Source organism: Uloborus diversus, chromosome 1 (assembly GCF_026930045.1).
Source record: "Uloborus diversus isolate 005 chromosome 1, Udiv.v.3.1, whole genome shotgun sequence".
NCBI lineage: Eukaryota > Metazoa > Arthropoda > Arachnida > Araneae > Uloboridae > Uloborus > Uloborus diversus.
This window is the reverse complement of record NC_072731.1, coordinates 143,283,033-143,306,394: the sequence shown is the minus strand read 5'-3', so window position 1 is coordinate 143,306,394 and position 23,362 is coordinate 143,283,033. Positions and strand designations below refer to the sequence as shown.

General features: G+C 32.7%; 1 protein-coding gene across 1 annotated transcript in view; it reads right to left on the bottom strand.

Moving 5' to 3' along the window:
- Positions 1-3,033: 3,033 nt before the first annotated feature.
- LOC129232569 (calcitonin gene-related peptide type 1 receptor-like) overlaps positions 3,034-23,362 on the bottom strand; it is a 124,428-nt gene continuing 104,099 nt past the window's right edge. Inside the window, exons 14-17 of the mRNA XM_054866705.1 lie at positions 20,537-20,672; positions 17,564-17,605; positions 15,921-16,004; positions 3,034-3,454 (exon numbers count right to left, since the gene is read on the bottom strand). Of these exons, the coding sequence (XP_054722680.1) occupies positions 3,386-3,454; positions 15,921-16,004; positions 17,564-17,605; positions 20,537-20,672 (331 nt within the window). The 3' untranslated portion in view covers positions 3,034-3,385. The remainder of the gene's footprint in view (positions 3,455-15,920; positions 16,005-17,563; positions 17,606-20,536; positions 20,673-23,362) is intronic.

Sequence of the window (23,362 nt, the reverse complement as noted above, 5' to 3'; positions counted from 1 at the left end):
TTGCTCGTTAAAAGCAAGTTATGTTCCTATAGACTTACCATTGTACCAGCAAAACCTGTTTGATTTTCTCCCTAAATCCGAGTTCTCGTTAAATCAGGGTTCGTTATAAGCGAGTTCAACTGTACTAAGAAATATTACATAATAAATTAAGTAAATACATCATTCATAGAAATTAGAGTAGTTAACTTAGCATAATAAGTTCTTAAATTTTACATAATTTTAAATTTTACACAATAGGGAATTTTTTCTGCTCTTACAAATATGTTTATCGAAATAAAAACGTTAGTAAATATTATGTTTAAAAAAGCAATTGTACACCATACAGAAAACATCATGCGAAGTTTTACTTTTCATCTGTTTTCTGCGTCTCAGATGCTTCTGCATAAATCTCAGATAGCAACTACACGTTTAAAGCAAAACGAATTACAGACTAACGTTGCCATTGTAAATAACCTTTTGGGCTCTATTTTGTGCAACAGAAAAGAAAGAAAACACAGACAAATATTGATTTTCTGAGGTTAAGCATTTCGCTTTCACGCGCATGTTACTATACTTATATGCAACTTAAAAACCAGGAAAAAGTTTGTAAACAGATTTTTTTTTGTCTCATTCATATTGGTTAGGATAATGATATGTTCTTTTTGTGAATGGAATTGTCTACAAGTGACCGATTGGAAATTATAATTCATTTTATTTTTAATTAATGAAAAAACCCCACAATCATTCCTAAAATGATTTTGTCATAAAAGTCTGAAAGTACGAGGGCTGTTCAATAAGTAATAAGACTAAATGTATAAAAAGTACAGAACACCTTTAATCGTCATAATTTACATGGTTTTTTTAAGAATAACTTCTGCAGGACTAAATGCATCTATTCCAACGTTCTGTCCACTTCTTAAAAACTCGTGAACGTTAAGTTTGTGAGAGCATATTCAAAACCGCCTCCGCAGAGGTTAGACATACTTTGTTGCTTTAAAAATGTTTGCCTCGTAATGGTTTCTTAAGTTAAGGAAACATAAAAAAATCACTGATGTAAAATAATTCTGTGATTCCCCATGATGATAACAGCAGCAATGTTAATCATTGTTTCTGTGTGGACATTGAAGGTTGTCTCTCAAGTTCAATATATTCCATATTTTGCTTGCCTTCTTTAAAAGCTTTATGCCAGCAAAAAGTACTGACTCTAAACATTGATTCATCGTTGAAAACTTCACGTATCATGTCAAAGATCTCCGATACTGATTTCTGTAGATGAAAACAAACTTGAATCGCATAACTTAGTTCTAACGACGGTTCCATTTTGATAACTGGCTGCGTCTTGTCTTGTAGGCGCCCGCCAACAGACTTTAATTCCATGACGTGATACTCAGGAACAAGAGTCTGTACGCGCCAACTATGGGTAGCTTTTGTTAATACAGACAACAAACATTTTTCTTGCCACAGAAATTAACATTTTGATGAGTGGTTTCGCGGCAGTAAAATTAATTTTATTACTTATTGGACAGCCTACGTATATCCAACTTTGAAAATCCTTAGCGTTTATTTTTTCCGAGTCACATCAACGATAGTACATTTTCACTGAATCTTGAAATTACTGTTGAACTTGAATTTTAAACTAGTGAACGGAGATGGTTGTTGAAGTTTTTAGATTTACTTTTTAAAAGTAAAGTGAGAAAAATTAAGCACTTTGAGCACTGTACGAAGCGAAATATTTCTTATTTCAGTTTATGTAATTATGTGAAAATCAGAAAGTACATAATATACAAACAACAATAATAAAAGAGAGCACTATATGGGATTTATCATATTTTCCACTTGAAAACACAACTTTGTTGTTTGACATTTATTGTTTTATGATACATTTATATATACACGTGTTAGGAGTATTTATCACACAATTTACGACGATATGTTGAAAGAATGAAGTCGGAAACGACCAAAACTGTGTTGTTTCAACTGCAATTTTGCTTTCCTGAATAATGGAGGGCGATGGCTAGTCTCTTTACGAGTTCTTTAAAAGTTAAGTTAATTTTTTATGAACTCGTTACTAGTTATATTTTTTCTACGAAAACGCTGTCTTAAAAATATTATCAGCACTTTGCAATTCACATCAAAAAATTATAATAAATAAATGGAAATAGCCAATGTTTTGTAGCAAGAAATTACGGATTACTTCATACACTTGTTTTGGGGTTTCAAGGAACCCCTTTTTCAATGCAAAATAGAGAGCTTTTGGGTGTAAAGACATCTGGTTGAAGCTTTACAGCCAAAGGCTCACGAAGCACTATTTTGCATTGAAAAAAAAAGTGTTCCCCGAAACCCTAAAACACGGGTATGTAGTAATCTGTAATTTTGTGTTGCAAAAAGCGTTGGTTATTTTCTTCTCCTTCTCTTTTCAAAGGTATTTATTTATTTTTAATGAGTTCTAAGGTTTTCTAATACTGAAACGATTAAATACTGTAGACATTTATTAAAAGTAGCAAATATAAACTTATGTTTTTATTAAACTTCGATTGCCTTATTTGTTTTATTTCTTTAAACTTATTTTGCATTGTGTTTACATTGATGCCTTCGGAAAACAAACAGTTACGGATATTTGGGTTTTTGTTCTGATTTTCAAAAGCGCTATTTAAACACTACTTAGTCCCTTAAGGTATAGTACGTTTCAACATTGTTGACACTCCGCCGAAGATTCAAAAACATTAAATTCGAAGGAAATGGAGAGGGCAGTAAACGCGATCAGCAAATCAAAACTTAATGAATGTGCTCATCAACAGGGAGTTTGGTGCAAGTTTTCAGCTAAAATTTATTTCTCAGTGTTAACAGGCAACACGATAAAAAATTTGTCTCTCCAACGCTTCATTATGACATCCCACGCTTCCTTGGTTTCAATCTATTTCGAAATGGACTTGTCTAAGGACGAATGCCAACAATTTTGAGGTGTACTAGTGTCAACAATTTTGAGGTATACTTATACTTAAATACTTATACTCATTTTTTTTACTAGTCACACAAACAAGGAATTTCAATAAATGATGTTTGGTGATCATGATGCGCTGATTCTTGAACTGTCACTTCTTGATGATGGACAACAATGTTTAGTTCTCGAAAGATGGTTTGTACAGATGTTTCATGGAGCATTTGACGTGCATGAAAAGATGCTTGGCTACATCTTGGCGATCATGTTTCTCACTTCAGAAATGTCTCATTCTTCGAAAGTCTGAAACAACAAATTTTTGATCTTCTGAATGAACACCTGGACTGTTTGAAGAGAAATGTCAAGTCATTATTGTCTCATGGAGACTACCATTATTGCCAGGTTACTAGGGAACTGACGTCATTATCCATTTGGTCATCAACAAGGAAAGCCTACTCATTTTGGTCATCACACAAGGGCTAGCAAGCTTTTGGCGGCTGGAACGGCTTTACCATTGGCAGTGGAACGCTCTTTTACCTGTGAAGGTAAAAGAAAATATTATTTACTGAATGAGATGTTTCCTTTTTTTTTTTTGTTTTCAAGGAGCGAAAATACTCCTTAACATTTTTAGAGGAGTGAAAGTCATTTTGGAGGAGTGAAAATCTGAAAATATTTTCAATCCTCTGCATGGAGATTCAATTCGTCAACTGCATAAAAAATTAACTTTCTAAGGATGAAATGTGAGATGCCGGGAAAAAGAAGATTAAGAACTATTTTGATTTGGAAATCTTTACAATGTTTGCCTTTTTTGTATTAACGATAAACAAAACCATTCAAATGAAATTTTTTACAAATTCCAATTACAAGTTTTCCTTTCATTCTCAACGATGCAATTTTTTTTTAATGTAAAAGACAATCTTTGAAAATACGGTTACCTAAATTTTTGAGGAGTGTTTTCGATTTTCAATGCGCGAAGTATACCCTGAAAGAGGCGTTAAAAATATGCATGTTTGCTACTATATGTTAATCAACTTTAAAGCTTCTGCAATCTATGTTTGAAAGCTTTCTGACGAAGCATCAGCGTTAAGAGAATTATTTTTTGATTCAGAAAATATCAATTAGTACTGTCAGTCCATCGAAACTTCAGAATAAAAACTTGAATTGCGTGTTTTTCACAAGATGTGAGCAAGATTTAGATGAGCAACAAAGTTCCTGGAACTTTGATGGTTACAGTGACTTTGATGGAACAGAATTTTGAAGCATTTGAACAGCCACAACCAATATGAGCATGGAGTGAAGAGAAAAACATGAAAAGAAAATTCAGCTCTACAAAAAAGAAGAGGGGGAAAAAAAGCAGCAGATAAAACACGTTGTTATCAAAGATTATTGAATACTAGAATTCATATTCGTCCCATGAATATCGTTAAATGTAAAGTTCTTTAAAAACATAAAAATAAAATAAAAAATAAATCTAGGAAAGGTCAACATTGGCCGGTAAATATCAATATTCACAAAGCAAAGATATCTGCGAAATACCGAATATTTCAGATAAATCATAGCTAAAATTTGACATTTTACAATTTTGGTCTTCATAATTACATAAACTAGTGCTCAAAAACAATATTTAAATATGTAAGCCTTTTTTCTGAAAGGGATTTGTTTTAATTTCCAATGATATTACCTTTTTTTGTATACAGTTAGTAAATATGTTTCAACAAAATCTAATGTTTTTGCAAAATGTTAACTAAATATTTTGCAAACAAAAAATGTACTTAAATAAATAAATAAATATAAAAAGAAATCGGGAATAGTGTGTAGGCTGAAATTTAGGCGTCACAAAAGCACTGTCGCATTTAAATTTCAAAGGTAAAACGTGAAATCGCAGTAAAAAATAATGTTCAAAAAGGACGCAATCATTGACACAAAAGATGGACATAATGTTCTTCTTTTTCACGCACACACACAAAAATGTACATATTTATTATATGGCTAATAGGTACAATAAAATACATCAAAGTATTTTAAGAACAATGCAAACAGGAATGACGTCATAGATATTCACTAGGACTGGGAATTTGGAGCCCGGGAAAAATAGATGCATTGTAGAGAGAAATAATGCAAATACTGTCAGCCAATTAAGAGCTAGAATGAGTCTGATTTTATCTAGGATTATCATTTCATACGCTGCACGGTTGAGATTCAATTAAAAGCTTTGGTTAGTTAAAAAAATTCGTTTGTATCTATTTTAAGACCTGTTTACAGTGGAGGAGACGTGATTAAATTAGTTGGAAAGAAGCAAAAAATTATAAAATGATCAAAAGAATTGGCATTTATATTTTCAGTAGTTAAATAAAATCACCGAAATTAGTAGAGGATACCTCAAACTGTTTTTGTGATGTATACACAGTAAAACATTGTTGAACCACTAGAATAAAAATGAAATTAACGTTTTGATTGTACGTGGCTTTCATTTATACGTCTTTTCACTCTAATCCCTTGAACGACGCAGATACGATGTTTTACTGCAACAGTAAAAAGTCTTTTTTTTTTTAATTATAAGAATAATTGACTAAATTCTATTCTATACATTGATCACTTCGAAGGAAGAATGCTAGTATTTTCCAAAATCTTGTTAGAACAAGTTTTTTTTACAACCTTGTTAGGCCTAGAAAATTCAATCTTATTATAGAATGTCTTATTAGAACAAAATTTTTCAGCCATGCAAAAACTGTTGCGTCAAAGCTTCTTCGATTTGGTTTGATTTTCTTTTTTCGAAAAGCACGGCTTTTTTATGTCTCTTGTTTCGAAGCAAAAGGACATTTGTAGTTCAAATTGGTTAAAATCCCGATATTTTCTGTTCACGAGTCAAAACAAGTAAGCTATGATTAATTGAAATTTTTCATTATTTATTTCAAGTGAATTTTCTTCACATAACTCATTCATTGGCTATGTTTAATAGCATCAATCATCTACACTGAAAAAATTCGAGAGTGAACAACACATCTTACACATCTTTTTATATCTGGTTATTTTTTCATAAGCGTTTAAGATTGGTACCACAGGTATAGAATGCATTGGGGAAGCCATTTCTCCCCAAATGTGAATCTATACCAGGAAAGATATTCATAGATGATAAATAAAAAAAAAATAATTTGAATTTTGACATCTTGAATTCATATTATGTTTTTCGCAATCACGAGTGTGTGTATGTAAGCGTGTGTGTTTGTGTGTGGGGGGTATGTATGTTGTGTGTAAGGGTATGTGTGTTGTGTGTAGGGGTATGTGTATGTAGGCATGTGTGTTTGTGTCTGTGTGCAGGCATAAGTGTGTGAGTAGTTGTGTGTATGAATGTGTGTGTATGTGGGTGGGGGGGGGGGGTATGCGTATGTGTGTGTAGGCATATGTGTTTGTGTCTGTGTGCAGGCATGAATGTGTGGGTAGTTGTTTGTATGAATGTGTGAATGTGTTTGTGTGTGTGTGTGCATGTGTAGGTGTCTGTATGTATTTGTGTGTGTGTGTGTTTGTGTATGTGTGTGTAGGTGTATGTGTGTGTAGGTGTATGTGTGTGTATGTGTTTGTGTGTATATGTGCGTGCGTGTGTGTAGTTGTGTATGTATGCGCGTGGTGTGCAGGACATGGATGCAACCTGGAGACGGCTTTCGCTATAGGAGCAGCATTGTGAGGACCCGGTCGACGGTGATGTTGCGGAGGGTGGCGGTGGGAAAATAAAATCAAAGGACATCAAAACAGTCAATTGAGAACAATAAGCAATCGTGATTGCTCAAAAAAGAGATGGTATTTATATTTCCTTTTAGAAAGTTCAAAAACTAAGAATAAAATAATTGCTAAGCCTTAAGACTTTTCCGAAGGGAAAGAACAGGAAAATGATTATCTCCGCCACGGGTAACAGAAAATTTTCTTTCTCCCCCCCCTTTTTTTATATTCAAAAATTAAAAAAAAAATAATTTTTTTGCTTTCTTTTAAGACAATATATTTATTTCTTTCACTCGATTAATAAACGAATACTGTGACTAACATTCTAATCAGAATTTTTAAAGGCTCTTGTTGTTACTTAGGAAATGTTGTCCATAGTTTAATTAGTATTTTTAGAACTGTATTGGTACTTATTTCTGGTACTATAACCCTTATTCTTGGATAATGTTGGTTTTACTTCGGAACGGTTATCCTCATTTTAATAAGGACTAATAAAGCTGATTTTTTTTATTTTATTTTAAATGCACATTGTAAGGGACTCTTATCCTGTTTTATATCTTTTTGAAAGATAATGATTACCATATTGACATTATGATTGTAACTCTAACTGTCTTACATCATGACCTAAAAATTATTCCGGAAAAATTCAATTCTTAATAATTGTTTTAATAGTCAACCTTATCAGGTCTAAAATTAGTGTATCCCAAATCTAGAAGTACTTAAATGACAATCTTCCGATGATGCATCCTAGTACTGTATTGATTTGTTTATTTTCTGGAAGTGTGAATTTATAATTTATACATGACTCAGTTCACTTAGGTTTTATTATTAAACTTAAATTCTACACAGTTAAAAAATTTTTAAGCATAGCTAATAATTGTGCAAAGACATGAAAAGAAATATAGTGCCAAGGAATAAATGATTCAGTCCACTTATGTTTTACTATTTAACTTAAATTCTATATAATTAAATTTTTTTCAGATCTAGATAATAATTGCAAAGACATGAAAAGAAATATAGCACCAAGGAAAAACATTTAAAAGCAGTGACTATTTTTGACGTCCCCCCCCCCCCGCTTTAAATCCACCAAGCTTATAACTTTAAAAAGATGAACACGAACTCACCTAAAGGGACTTGGTTTGTGGCATTTCTGCTTGTACTTTACCTCCTGGCTTTTTTAAACAGCCGTTGTTTCCACAGTGTCCCATTGGGACGGGATTTGCATTTAACAAAAGAGAAAGAACACACCCCACGTTGATGCAATAAGAGAGACAAAGAACAACAAAGAACAGAAAGTGTGATAGATAGGATGAGATAATGGAGACTTTTTGCGAAATATTTACGGTCAAAACCAGACAAAATTTATCCTATATATAAATAGAATAGAAAACTAAATACCGTACATGAGCATATCTAGTTATTGAGTAGTCCATTTTATTTTCAAGCAGTAGAAGAGTTCTACCTACAGGGTCAGTTTCAGTGCTGTTACAGGTTCATAGCAAAATGACGTAGTACAGTGTTGTGTGTGTGTAGGGGTGGGGGTGAGGGCTATAGCTCCTGTGGCGAAGAAAGAAAACTAAGAACAGTACAACGCCAAACGAGAACTTTCTTTTTGAATTTAAGCAATTTTTATTTGTGTCTACCGCTTTATCTATACATTTACCTTTTTCTGTTTATCTATCAAACTATCTCTTTTTGTATATGTTTCTATTTTATATCTATATATGGGTGCCCCAATTGTCAAATCGATTAACTCCACTTAAAAAAAAAAAAAAAAACCTCATTTCTGTCTTAATAGTGCTTTATCTAAGCTAAGCGTGTGAACTTATATTGAAGTTTTGGTTCAGTGCATTTCTGACCATGTGATGGCAGAAAATGTAACACGAGGGTGTATTTACTCATATGGATAATTCCATCTTCTTTGTAACTATTCTCTACTTTTTGATTTATGGAGTTCGTCGATTTTCCAAGTGAGGCATCCATATATCACTCACAATAATATCATTCTATGTATCTACCTCTACTTGTATTTACTTCTATTTAAATGTATTTAGTTTTATACCTATAAATCTATGTATCTCCATACTTATCTATACCTACATATTTATGTTTCTGTTTATGCCTATCAATTTTCTTACCTATTTATCTATATATATCTTTCTCTTTCCCTATATATATATATATATATATATATATATATATATATATATATATATATTATATATATATATATATATATATATATATATATATATATATATATATATATATATATATATGCGTGTGCGCGAAAATAAAGGAGAATATTCTCAATGAAAAATTTCTCGCTATGTTCGCTATGTCTCTGGGCCAAACTATTGTAATTTTTATTTTGAACTTTATTTCAAGTTTTGTATTTGTATTCAGTGACATTTTCTAAAATATAATATTTTCAGTATTAGTTTTTAACTTTTTAAATACATGTATATAGATTATCTTTATTTTCAAAATGTCTGCTCTACCAAAACGTCATGACAGCAGAGAGCAACGGATGATTTAGATAGCATTTCCGGTTGAGTCGATACCTACTTTATAGGTGCAGGCAAATATAGGTGCAGTAGAAAATAAAAATGAGTGGTGCTGAATAATAAAAAGTAACATAATAATTTGTTTATTTACTTTATTTTAGAGAATTTTCTCTCATTCTACAGTACAGTTAAAATTATTATTATCTTTTTAAAAAAACATTTCGGTTATGTTCTTCTGCTGAGCCAAATATATATATATATATATATATATATATATATATATATATATATATATATATATATATATATATATATATATATATATATATATATATATAATTTATTTATTTATATTTATAATATAAATTTGTTATGCATATCTACGTTAAAAATGATTATATACTTCTTATTTTAATCTACCACTTTTTAATCTAGCCCCAACTTAAGTTTCTTTTGTTAGGTATTTGTTGTTTTTGCAATAATTTAAAGCGTGTTAGAAATTAAACTCGCAATTCTAGTTCACGTAGGAGTCTGTTTTAATCCAGTTGCTACTTTAAGCCTTCTAAAATGGAACACTACAAGACTATCTGTGTCTGGTCACTTTGTGCAATGATATTTTACAGTTTACTACGATTTGCATCACTAACATGTGGTATCAAAACATTAAAATATGACGTCAGGGTCGGCAAACTCGGTCTAAGGGACGCATCCGCCATTTTGGAGCAAATTTGATCCAGTGCTTCGCAGCGATAGTATTGCTGCTGATGTTTACGTTTCTTTAGCATATGTTAAATTGAGTCAAATGGGTGGTTGTTCGGCTGTTAATTGTGCTAACAGCTCCGAAAAAGAATTTCAGCTCTTCAGATTTCCAGCAGATGCAGAAAGAAAAAGGAAATGGATAATTAATAGCCAACGAAGTGACTGGAAGCCTGGAAATGGAGCTCGCTTGTGTGAGGCTAATATCGATTTATTCCTCATGATTTTACGATCATTACGTTATAAATGCTCTGTTATACAAATACAAAAATGACGACCAGCAACAGGCTCTGGGCCCAGCTAGACTAGTCCTAGTCAATTTACAATACCCAATGAAGATCAATGGCCCTTTTAAAACTATTTACTCCCTTGCTCATTACCACCTCTTCCGGTAAGCTGTTCCAAAGTTCCACTACCCTGCTATAATAATAATTTTTCCTAATATCCATGTTAGCCTGAGATTTAAATAACTTAAAACAATGACCCCTTGTCATGTTTTCAGTGCTAAACTTCAGCCCCGTAACATCTTTCATTTTCATAAATGTAAACAACTGAATCATGTCCCCACGGTCTCTCCTTTGCTCAAGACTGTACATTTTTAGCCTTCTAAGCCTTTAATCATACTGTCCAACCACGGATTGCATGGAATTTTCAAACGTCCAGGTAAGACGAATCTATATGATTAAGGGGAAAAAGTAAAAATTTGATGCGCGTATTCCGCTCATTTGAATGAGACTCTGCTTCTGCAAAAGCTGACATCGGTAAAAAATAATAGATTCGTCCATTTCCGGCTGTAAAACGGATGTTTGTCTTTCCATACAATCCGTGGTCAGACAGTAGTTTAAATGAGAAAGTCCATTTATTAGCCTTGTAGCCCGCCTTTGAACCCTTCCCAATATATCAATATCTTTCTTAAGATAAGGAGACTTTGGTAAAGGTTTTAAGATCTTTGGTAACATGTTGCAGTGTTCTACGGAATGTCTGTTATTCTGTGTTTCCCTGTTGTGCGATAAGTACGCTTGCATCCTCTTACTCCAATATGGCGGATACTTCGGCCTCTTCAATTATAAGGGTTCTAACTCGATCCACTCTTGTAAGTCAAGGCCAACTCTGGGGATATGTGGGAGGGAGTGGGCTTTTCTTCGCTTTTTCATATCCAAATGAGATTAACTCTATTTTGGACAGACATCCAGATCTCTACTGCTGCGGGAAAGTAAAGGGCAGTATCTGCAGAAATGTCACTTTGAGACATTCAAAGAAACGCGTTTTGGAATCCATACTAACAATAGGAAAATTTTGGATGGCAAGAAAAATTAAAATATGAAAAATGAAAAATATGCAGTTACTACCTTTTACCATCCACGGTTTTGAGGTGAAGAGTTCGGTTGTTTTGAATTATAGAAGGAGAATAACCAGGCATTTGTGCTCAAAATGCAAATACAGATGAAGATTTTGAGGTATGCAGATTTTAGAAACAGAAATGCAAATGCAAAGTGCAAATGCAAGTAAGTTTTTGAAATTTGGCAGATTTTAAGAATAGACAAGCTTTTGAGATGAAAAGTTCCGAGATATGCACAAATCGAGACAGACAGAATAAGATGTGCAGGAAGATGGCTGGAGGTGTAGTTGTAAAATCTTCCTTTAACTCAAGCGAAATGTTTTTTCATAACTATTCTACATCAATTTTTTTATTTGAGCAATCTATAATAAGATGAGCATATCGATGCATGCATTGATCTTTTTTTCCTACGATGTACACAAAAGTTGAAATATGTGTCAATTTCTTACTACAAAACTATAGTCTAAGGAAAAGTAACTGACCGTTTCAATGTAGTGTATGTAGTCAAGTTTCCTTAAACATACGTTAGTCATTCTAAGTGAAAAGATTTGTAAATCCTTTATTTAATTCTCGAACTTAATGCAATATGTCTTTTAGAACTTTAACAAAAAACGTTTATAATAGACCCACACTAAAGACAAATTCCGATTGGTTTGGCTTTAAAAAGGGTCTTTTAAATTATACTAATCACGTTACAAAAATTTTCAATTACACATATCAAAATAATATTTAAATAACACACCAATGCTTTTGCTTAAAACATCAATTTACCATAACATGGGCGAGCAAATTAACATAGCCATATTGGCGAGAAATTCATCATCCATTATTTGTAAATATACAGGCAAACGAAATGAACTTTATATTTTCTACTACGGGCAAAGTCGTGCGGGTTTCGCTAGTTGATAATAAATCTCATCCTATCGATCACATACATTTCATATACGAAATAGAAAAAATGTAACTTTACATATTGTAGCTTTATACAGGGTCCGACAAATCTTATACTCCGAGTCACCAGGGCGACTAAAGAATTGGAGATTAGTTTTTTCCAGAAAAAAAAAGAATCCATTAACGAATATTTTTTAAAACTATAGCACATTTTTTTTATCTTTAAAATTCCAATTAAAGTGATATTTTACAAGCAAAGCAATGTTTGCACTTACATTTTACGTTTTCAATCATCAACAATTACTAATTTTCTTCAAAACAGCACATTAATAACGTATGACATGTGTGCTCACTAATGTAAAAAAAAAGAAAGATAGATTTAAAAAATTATTTAGAATTGAAGAATTTAGTTATTTAGTCATTAATTATATCAGAAAGTTGTTGGTTTTCGAGAAAACAGAATGAAGCCTGCCTGTCCTATAGATCTGTATTATATTTAATATCATCCATAAATTCGTTCTAAACTAAACAAGAAAAATTTCTTTGAAGTTTTAGATTGAATATTTTTCGTATTTGAAGTTTCAATGAGTCTTTTCGATTCTATCTTTTCGAATATTTCAGTTAAGGAAATCTCTGTTAAGGAACTAGAGCAACCTGATTTCTTCAAATATAAAAACTGTTCATCATGAAATGCTGCGTAGGTCATCTATGTTACACCGAATTTTTCTCTATTAGCCACCAACTCTAAAAAATAATTTATCACGTGTGGCGCCTAAAAATGTTCCCTGACTCCTAAGATTTTACAGCTTTTGTCGGACTCTGTATAACATAAAACTTTTTTAAAAGTAATTTAGCACAAGGAAAAGGTAAAAGCAATTTATCATCGTGCATGAATTCTTACAGAGGATTAAAAACTGATTCATTTAGCACATCAATAGAAAAACTTGGTACGTTTCAGAACATTAAATGACTAGACATAAAACACTTTACTGAAAAATTCTGGGCTACAAAAACAATGAATATCTAATGAAACTTCTATACATGTAACGACTAAGAATTGTGAATTGACAGAAAATTTATTATAACTGGCAATGAGGGAAAATTGTTTACTGCGTTGCTATAACAACCACTATAATCTGATAAGTAAGTAAATGAATGAATAAGAAACAGATTTTTCAGTGATCAGCTTGGTTTTGTGAGCTTTAGATAGGCTTATCGAAATTTTTAAGATTGGAAGAATCATTCATTTTCAACGTCAATCATAAGTCAAATGTTTTGTGAATTTTGCAAAACAATTAATGGTTGAAAGAAATTTATTCTACTGTAGAATGTTTCATGCACTGTTCGAAAGTTAAGTGATATTTAGAGTAAAAGTTCGGGTTATATTATGTTACGTCACAGGCAAACAATTCGAGCTTGAGAAGACAGCTTATTGGCGAACGCATCGGTCTATGAAACCTAATTAATAACTTAATAGTTTTTTATTAAGTGTTCTTCTGACCTTCAAATTTGTGGTCAAAATATTTTGATAGTTGACATCGCAAATATTTGCAAAATTTCAGGTCTCAATCCATGCACTGATCACATAATGGACAGAACTTCAAGACTGCCAAAGGGTCATTCTCAAGAAAATAATACAAGTCATGTCCCAGAGTTAGAGCCTTGTTTCAACCAATTCTAATTACCGTCATTGAAACATACTTTTTAGTGATTTTCCATTTAGGGGCAACAGCACCAGTAAGAGACATGCTCAAGACATCGCTCTCAGGTTAACTCAATTTTCGGAGACTTTCAATGTGTATTAGACTTTAAAAACTATTTTTCTGTCATGCAACTTCATCTCATCAAACGTTTGGCTGCTTCTGGATTCTCTGAATTAGTAAATTCTATTTCTTTTGCTCAATTTCGAAAACAGGTTCGACCCACCAGTAACAGACGCTGACAATTCTGAGCATACCCAGTAACAGATAGGATGAGGAAAGGATGAGTAATGGACAGAATTCCCTTTTTTTCTTCAAAATTTGCAAAAGTTCTTTATTTTTAAATCTAAAACCATATTAAATTCAAATGAACAAGAAATACCGGCAGACCTCGTGGTAGCTGTTCATAACCTTCCACCACTGCCTTGCAAATACCAACTGGAGCATAAAATTCACTCTGATATCGCTAGATGTTTGTACCGTATTCATGGGTAGCAACAGCATCAGTTTTACCCGACTAAAATTCTTATTATTAAAATCCAAACTTACTACTGTCTGTTACTGGACCCTTGTCTGTTACTTGTGCCGTTACCCTAATTGTAATTAATCAAGTATCAATTGTTTCTACTTAAGTAATTTATAAAGAGTTTTAAAATTTTTTGCTTTGTTACAAGAAGGAGAATAATATGTGCACCAGCTTCAAATAGTAAGGAGTTGAAATGTGACTTAAAATTGTGCTGAAATGCAGTAACAATACAAATTACACAGGATTGCAACCAAAACAAAAAATGATTATAAATAACAAAATTAAATAATGGAAGAAAGAAGCTTTTTTTGAGTTAATTTTTATAGTATGTCCAAAAACTTTTTTTTTTCAACAGAGGTATCCTAAAAATGGCTCTAATTTGTGGAGCGAGTATGTTAAGAACTCTCACTAAAACTCAGTCATTATCATAAGATGAACTTCATAAGAGTCAGGCGCGACTGGAATTGAAGGTTCTATTATTTTTCTCTCCTTCCTCTCGAATTTACTAGTACTGTTCTACGCCCAATTACTCTTTGAAACGACTCTGTACATAGTGGCACTGAATTGTTTATAAAGGTGTTACATCTACACAGGGCGTCTTCCCCGCAGCAGAAGTGTATGTAACTTCATAGTGCTCATGTTTAAAGTTTTAACCTATCTATTACATACACTAAATGGCAACAAGGGCTTGCCTGAAATCTCTAGATTCCTGTTGATATATTTGTGAAGAATTTGTAGTGAAGAAGCATTAAAGAAATGTAACAGATTTCGTGAAGCGAGTAATTTATATACATTTTGATGTAAAATTAGTGACCAGGACAGGTCATGGGCTCCACATAACGTGTGCAACCTTATGTAATAGAGGGTTTGAGAAAGTAGCCAAAAAGCATGAAAGTCTTTTCGCTTCGGAAAAGGAAAATTGAGCATTAAAGATACACATGAATTAGGCTATATTAACATGTCCGGGCTACATTAACAGTATCTAATATGTTTGGATCTTTGTGCAACATTTAATAAGTCTAATTAAAATAGAACTGCCTTCAAGATACCAAGTGACCAATAAATTACAAAATAAATTTAAATTAAGAGAAAAAAGCAAAATTTTGCATGAAAAGAGTTTTGTTGAGATTTTTTTCTAGACAATAGAATAATATTGTTTTTGAACTGACACGAAGAGTGACTGCAGTATGTATAACAATGGCCCCACTAGGTGGCGCTGACACTTAACGGGCCTTGACAATGACTTTTCTGTGTTAAGCCCATGCAACTATGATCCGCTCATGCATCCACCAGTCAATATCTACGTTTTAAAGTTTGTTTATTTTTAATTGGACGTCTCCCACTTTGACCTCAAGAGACGCTGAAAGGAACCCCCGCATCCACCAATCAACGGCAACGTAATGGAAACGGGTTCCTTGTGGCGCCCTCTTTGTTGCCATGCGTTTCAGCGATTGTCACGGCCTATTAGAATTAAGTAGGGTCATAGTGTAAGCATACTTTGACAGGTGATACAAAAGTGCCTCTTTGTTGGCATAAAGCAAAGCTGACGCGGAAAAAGGCTTAAACTTACCGATACAGTTGTGGCAGCATATGACATTCTTCTACCTCTCATAAGAAGCGCTTGGTTCCATTTTTTGCGGATAAGAGCAATTACCTAAAAAAAAAAAACACTACGAATGACTTCAGTTTAGCTAAAATGAAGCGTACGGCTGCAAAGGTAGGTATCACCAAAAGAATTTTCTTCAGAAAAACTCACATTTCTGTCGCTATCAAAAGATATTAGTTATAATAACTTTTTATTTTTAATCATTTAGGAGCATTTTCAAACTCTTTGACTAATCTCAGGTCGTTAGCTTTCTTAAGTATTGCAATATTTGTGAACAAAAAAGAATGAGCGAAAAAATTGGGATTTACCTACTTTTTGCGGCTACAATCATCATTTGCAAATGCAATAGAATTGTTCTTCAAAAGTTATATTATTCCAAAACAAATATAGTTAACGTATGATTTCATTTAACTTAAGTAAAAAAAAGAAAGTAGAAGACATGAATTGAGATTATCTTTGAGCAAAACTCTATTGTTTACTAAAACGTCGAAAACTTTGCTCTAAAATATGAGAAGCATAATGACACATCATAGCCAAAAAAGGCAAATGAAAAATACCAAAAGAAGTAGAAAATTTGCAGTTTTATGGAATTCATTAACCTTTTTCACTGCCTTTCGTTCCCGGAAGCTTTTGGATTCAGTTTCTCATGATAATTAACAACATTTTCAAGCTGACTAGCTTAAAAAAGAGCAAAATTTATGAAATTAATGTTTCACTGTAAAAGAGATTAAATCAGTTCCGAGCAATAGCATCAGTTAAGGTACTCTGGTTAGTTAACGGATCCAACGAGGTCGTTTCCGAAATTTAGTGGCAACGATATGGTTGATAGCCAACGTAGAGCGCAATATTTAATTCACTTTTGAATTATCATAACCTGGAAACGCGGTAGACAGCAAGCGTCAGCATTCAGCACGTCAGTGGAGTAGCGCTAAAGTACATCATTAGTGACGTCATCAAGACCACGCCTTGCTTAAAATCGGACATTTAAAAAAATTAATTAAAAACAACTGTTGGGAAAATGAAAGTATTTTCTGGGTCCATGTTATCTTTTTGCTCATTGTATCAACTTCAGTGACTAAAAGTAGTGCTTTTGACTGAAGGAAAGAGAACCCCATTCCACCAATTTTTTATAATGACTATATCTACCTCATGAAATGGTAGGTAATAGTTGTTGATGTGGGTGAAGGTGTTTCGATGAAAAATTGCTTACATTTAGCTTTACAGGAATACATTTACATATAGTTCGGAGTTAAAGCCATACTAAAAGTCAAAATGTTTTCGTTTCTCGTACAATGAATAAAACAAAAGTGAATACTTTGAGGCCTTCAGTGCAATAATCGATTAACTTTAATCCGTTAATGTCGCGATTTATGATTTTTTCCCCTGATCTTAAAACATTTGAAACTTGTAAATGTCAATATGTAATATTGTAATACCTTTTAGTTAACCACACAGGTTTTATGAACTTGTGTGGTTTGTTTGAGTTTTTAGTATTAAAATTATAACAGAAAACTGAATTAAATACAAATGATCTTATTCTTTACAGTTTATTCTAAATATTTTCCTTATCTAAGGCAGCAGATATTACTGCAAAAAACACTACTTACCTCTCCGTTGAAGAAGCAGAAAAGTAAAGCTACGCTTAAGCCCTGTTGAGGAAAAAATTAAATTAAGTTAAAAAAAAAAAAAAAAACTTCATTGCACAAACGTTAAAAGTACTAGTAAAACGCATAATAGTTTTATAACTTCAGAAATAATTTAAATAAAATCTATGTTGCCATAAAATTTCCTTTTTTTTTCTAATTTACCATTAAAAGCAAATGAAAACGAGCTGATGTGTGCATCATATGGCTTCCTTTTACTCCAATTTAATGTCATTTCCCCATTATTGGCAATTTTAATGTGATTCAATTGTTTACTCTCTAAATATCAACAACTAAAACCGAACTGAAACCAAAATATATTTTTTTTAAATCTCCAAATTTGTCGCCAAGTCGGCAACAAAACTTGGCAACCAAAAGACTGACGACATATCGGCAAGTGTCCGACAAATTGTAACACAACTTGAGTTTACATCGAAATTAACAATGATTTCCCCCCAAAAAGGGGGCTAAAGACCCCGTTAGGAACATCCGAATGCAACCAAAAGGAAAGGTGCACAACTAGACCCCACTAGGAGTCCACGTACCAAATTTCAACTTTCTAGGACGTACCGTTTTTGAGTTATGCGAGATACATACACATATTCGCACATACATATGTCACGAGAAAATTCGTTGTAATTAACTCGGGGTCGTCAAAATGGATATTTCTGGTGTCTGTACGTTCCTAGGTCCCACGTGTGGTCGGGTCAAAAAAAAAAAAAAAATCATTCGGGGGTGAGAAAAATGGAAATTAAAGCCAATTTTTGAGTGAAATTTTTTTTGCGAATACAATACTTCCCTTTTGTAAAAGGAAGTAAAAATAACTGAAAGATAACTAATAACTAAGAATTATTATTTCAATTACTGCACGGGTTTTTAGCCTATAGATCTCGATAGCTTAAGGAGATAAAATAATTTTTTTAGAGGGACTGAGACCTTCAGATTTAAATTTGTTACAGTTTTCGTAGCACAGTTTTTCTGGTTGTATAAATTACATCAAGTAAGGTAAACACACCAGTAGTGGCAAGTGCTTCATTAGTGACCACTTCAGGGTTTAAAACACACTAGTAGTGGCCACAGTGAAGTATATTTGTAAACAATGGCTCTACAATATTAATTACCCCTCTTGAATCTCAATGAGCATATTATAGCTCAACTCTTCCTTAATCGCCCCATTTGCGAAAATGGCAGAATTTTAATTTGTTCAATTTTTTCACAAATTTTTTCCCAAACCTCAAATTTGATACAGAAGTAGCCACTCCAAAATCTGAAAATTTCAGTAGTGGCAATCTAACATTCTCCCATTCGAAGAATTTACATTACTTTCCTTAAATTCAAATAACTGATGAATAAAATTGATTCAATATGACAGTTACATTAATTACCAAAAAAAAAAAAAAAATCACATTATTATTGTTAATTTCTTTCTTCAAAGTATACATATGTATATGTTAACTTAAAGTGGTCACTACTGAAGCACTGGCCATTACTGGAGTTTTGCCTCATTGTTTAAAATCTGAATAAAAATGAATAACACTTTCGTTTCATCAGATTCCAGACCTTTCACTTCCTTTGGGGGTTATTTAATGGAGGTTATAGAAAAATGTATGGGAAGAAAAATTTGATTGAAGGCAGTATCAATCTTATATACCGTTGTCATGGTATTAAACCTCGCTGAGACGATTGTATCTACAACAAGATTTCAGACCTTTTACTTCCGTTGGAGGTTATTTAATGGAGGTTATAGAAAAATGTATGGGAAGAAAAAATTGATTGAAGGCAGTATCAATCTTATATACCGTTGTCATGGTATTAAACCTCGCTGAGACGATTGTATCTACAACAAGATTTCATACCTTTTACTTTCGTTGGAGGTTATTTAATAGAGGTTATAGAAAAATGTATGGGAAGAAAAATTTGATTGAAGACAGTATCAATCTTATATACCGTTGTCATGGTATTAAACCTCGCTGAGACGATTGTATCTACAACAAGATTTCAGACCTTTTACTTTCGTTGGAGGTTATTTAATGGAGGTTATAGAAAAATGTATGGGAAGAAAAATTTGATTGAAGGCAATATCAATCTTATATACCGTTGTCATGGTATTAAACCTCGCTGAGACGATTGTATCTACAATCAGATTTCAGACCTTTTACTTCCGTTGGAGGTTATTTAATGGAGGTTATAGAAAAATGTATGGGAAGAAAAATTTGATTGAAGGCAGTATCAATCTTATATACCGTTGTCATGGTATTAAAACTCGTTGAGACGATTGTATCTGCAACCAGTCAGATAGTAAACCACAGCTAATGCTTTCTCATCTAAAATTCATGGAAAATTTCTAAACGAGTATTTTTGTAGTCTCCATCAAAAATACTGTAACTTTCTCCTCCATCATTGAAGGAAATGATTGATGTTTTAAAAAAATAATATGATTGCAATAAATTTTTCACTGTAATCTTATTTAAGTAGTAAGACAAAGATAAAATACATGATTTTCACACAAAAACTTCCGATGAAATGTTTCTATCTTTACTGATAATAAAGCTGAAAGTCTGGATCTCTGTCTGTCAGGATGTCTGGATCTCTGTGGCGCGCATAGCGCCTAGACCGTTCAGCCGATGTTCATGAAATTTGGCAAAGTTAACTTGTAGCATGGGGGTGTGCACCTCGAAGCAATTTTTCGAAAATTCGATTTGTTCTTTTTCTATTCCAATTTTAAGAACATTTTCCCGAACAAAATTATCATAAAATGGACGAGTAAATTACCAAGTTATCATAACGTGGAACCGTAACATGGGCAAGCCAATAGGCGACAACTTCACCATACATTATTTGTAAATATACAGGCGAACCAAAAGACCTTTTAATTTTCTATTACGGGCAAAGCCGTGCGGGTGCCATTAGTTATAAAATAAAGCAAGAATTCTTCACCTGAAAAGAAGTGACTATAGCTGAAACAGTCTCATATATGGCTTCTCCTGGAGATCTTGGCACAGGGCGGAAGGGAGTAACGACGTAATGCAAACCCAGCAATGGAATCAATATGAGGGTGGCACGCACAGCTTTCCTGAAATTATGAAACAATAAACTGTTAAAACCATTTTCTCCATTTTCCTAACGCACCTCAGTTTATTGAAAAATTTCCAACTTGATCCCAGTTCAAATATCTCAAAATGATAGCTTCATCTAAATGATAGAAAAATATTCATATAAAATAATACTTGACAGTTATTGCAGACACACGTTTTGAACTTACAAGAGTCCTCTTGCTTCAATGCAAACAAAGTGAGCTCATTGTTGTTAGAACATGCGGTACAAGTCTTAGCTAAAACACTTAGCTTTTTCTGAATGCTCTTTTAGCCATCATAAACTAAATTCGGGGTCCATTGCAGAACCGAAACATTGATGCATGTAATGATTTGTGAATTTTATGGTTTATTAGTCTTCTTTTCATCATTTATACTAAAAAATCACCAGGTTCGAATCCCGGCTCGGGCATGGATGTACTTTCTCTCTCCTTGTCCTTCCTTTGTGTGAATGTGTTGTTATGCTGTTAATGGTTGCTTACCCTATAAACGGGTCCCTGTGGCATGTGTGTAGTGTGGAAGTTTGACTTCACACCAAATTACGGTACAGTTGGAAAAGTGAAGCAGCGCATCCCAAATTGCCAGCCTAGCTGGCACAAGACAACAACAACTAGAAAATCGCCCGTCAAGTGATGACAGGGCAAAATTGCTTCTACATTTGAACGAAGCAATGGACTGTTTGGTGATATTTTGATAGTTGAAATTTTAATCCTAACTCCAGTGGATGAACCCTACACTCCAGTACATATCGTTCATTGTTGACCTATTTTTCGTTTCTTCATTCTTCTAAAATGACAGTCTTACTGGAAAAAACAGTTAAGATACCGAATCCATTTAAACCTCGTTAAAATAAAGCATTTCCCTGCATGTCAAACATTACCAAAACATTATCAAATTATCATGACGTGGAGAGAGTTTCATTGCTGATGACGTCAGGAGTGTTACTCGATCATTCGCTATTACATATATGAGAATCTAAAGCACAATGGTAGTCTTATTTCCTAAATTTCGCAACGTTATGTTAGCATTTTAAGGTAACATTTTCAGTTTATATTGCTGGACACTTAATTTTGATGTAAGTAACTGCAACCACCCATTTAAGCTGTCACCATCTAAAGTGAAATGTTTAATTTAAAAACGGAATCTGATAGACATTCATAGAAATGCATCTTGCCGCATTTGTTACCATAGAGATGTGAATCTTTGGAATGCAAGGACTAAGTAATTTAGTCACGAAAATTCTAATATACTTTCCTCCTTATTTTACGATTTTAATCAAAATTCTAGGTATCATACGAAGTAGCAATATTTAAAATGCTTGCTAATGATATTTAATGAATTTAAAAAAAAAAAAAAAAAATGTTTCAAAGTTTTGTATTCAGATTCTATAGGATTTTTCCGTTTTAGAATTTAGCGTTAAGGTTTTATTTTTTAGTGTTCTTTGTTTAGTCGGTAAAAATACTTTGAACTTGCCAACATGTTTCGTATCTTTAAACTATTTGAAATAAATTTTAAATGATCTAATCAAAAATAATTTTATTCTTACATTAAAAGTTTTTTTTTATTAGTTTATCAAAGCAAAATCTTCTTATTTCAGCTGTAGTAAAACATTATTGAATTTTCTTCTGTAGAGTTCTTTTTTAAGCACATTTATTATACTTGGCCTTACTGTCATGGAAAAATCTGAGGCTTGCTTTTGCTTATGTCTCATCAACTAGACTACTTAGAGAACTCGGGATTTCACTAAATGATTTGCTTAATCTTAAGGTACAACTTAACACGAAAAAATCCAATTCTAAATTATAATTATTATTTCGGTTAGGATGGAAAACAGTAAATTTCATGTAGTCTCCCCATTAGATGAATAAATATAAGACCCATTGTTACAAATTTTGTTGCCTTACAACAGCAATATTAATAGTAATTAATATAATAAAACTTAATAAACATTATAAAAATTTTGAATCAAGGCTTCTCTGGAGCAAGCATGAAATTTATTCACTATCATTGTTTTCTTAGGATTTTTCCCTCATCTATGCCAATAATCGAAAACGGAGCTAAGTAAAGACACATAATAGGATCTTTATCACGAGTAACTTGTATGTTGTGAAATATGAAACTACTACTCCTAGAGGGGAACAAGGATTAATTTTTAGTGCTAAAATGTGTTAAAGTTTTAGACACGTATACACTTTTTTCCCTTTTTGTATGAATCATTTATACGAAAAAAAGAGGTAGAAAATCGTGATAGTAACATTATTCTATTTACACTAAAAATAATAAAATAACAGATTTTTTGATAAAAAGGCTAAGCACCTTTCATACTGCACTCAAAAGGACAAAATAACTTTACTGGGCCAGAAAGGGCAATTTAAGTATTCCTGTAGTTTTCAAAAACTCCAAGAAAATGACACTACAAACAAAAAAGTACGGCTCAAGTCATGAAGAGAATTTCTCTCTCTCTCTCTTGCTCTCTTATTATTATCTAACTTTCAATCATAACTTTGAGTGTTGAAACATGCATATTTTTCTTAATGTGAAAGTTTGGTTTGAAATGACATGAGCAGCACTTTTCTTTGTTTGTGGTGTCATTTTCTTGGAATTTTTGAAAACTACAGGAATACTTAAATTGTCCTTTCTGACCCAGAAAAATTATTTTGTTCTTTTGAGT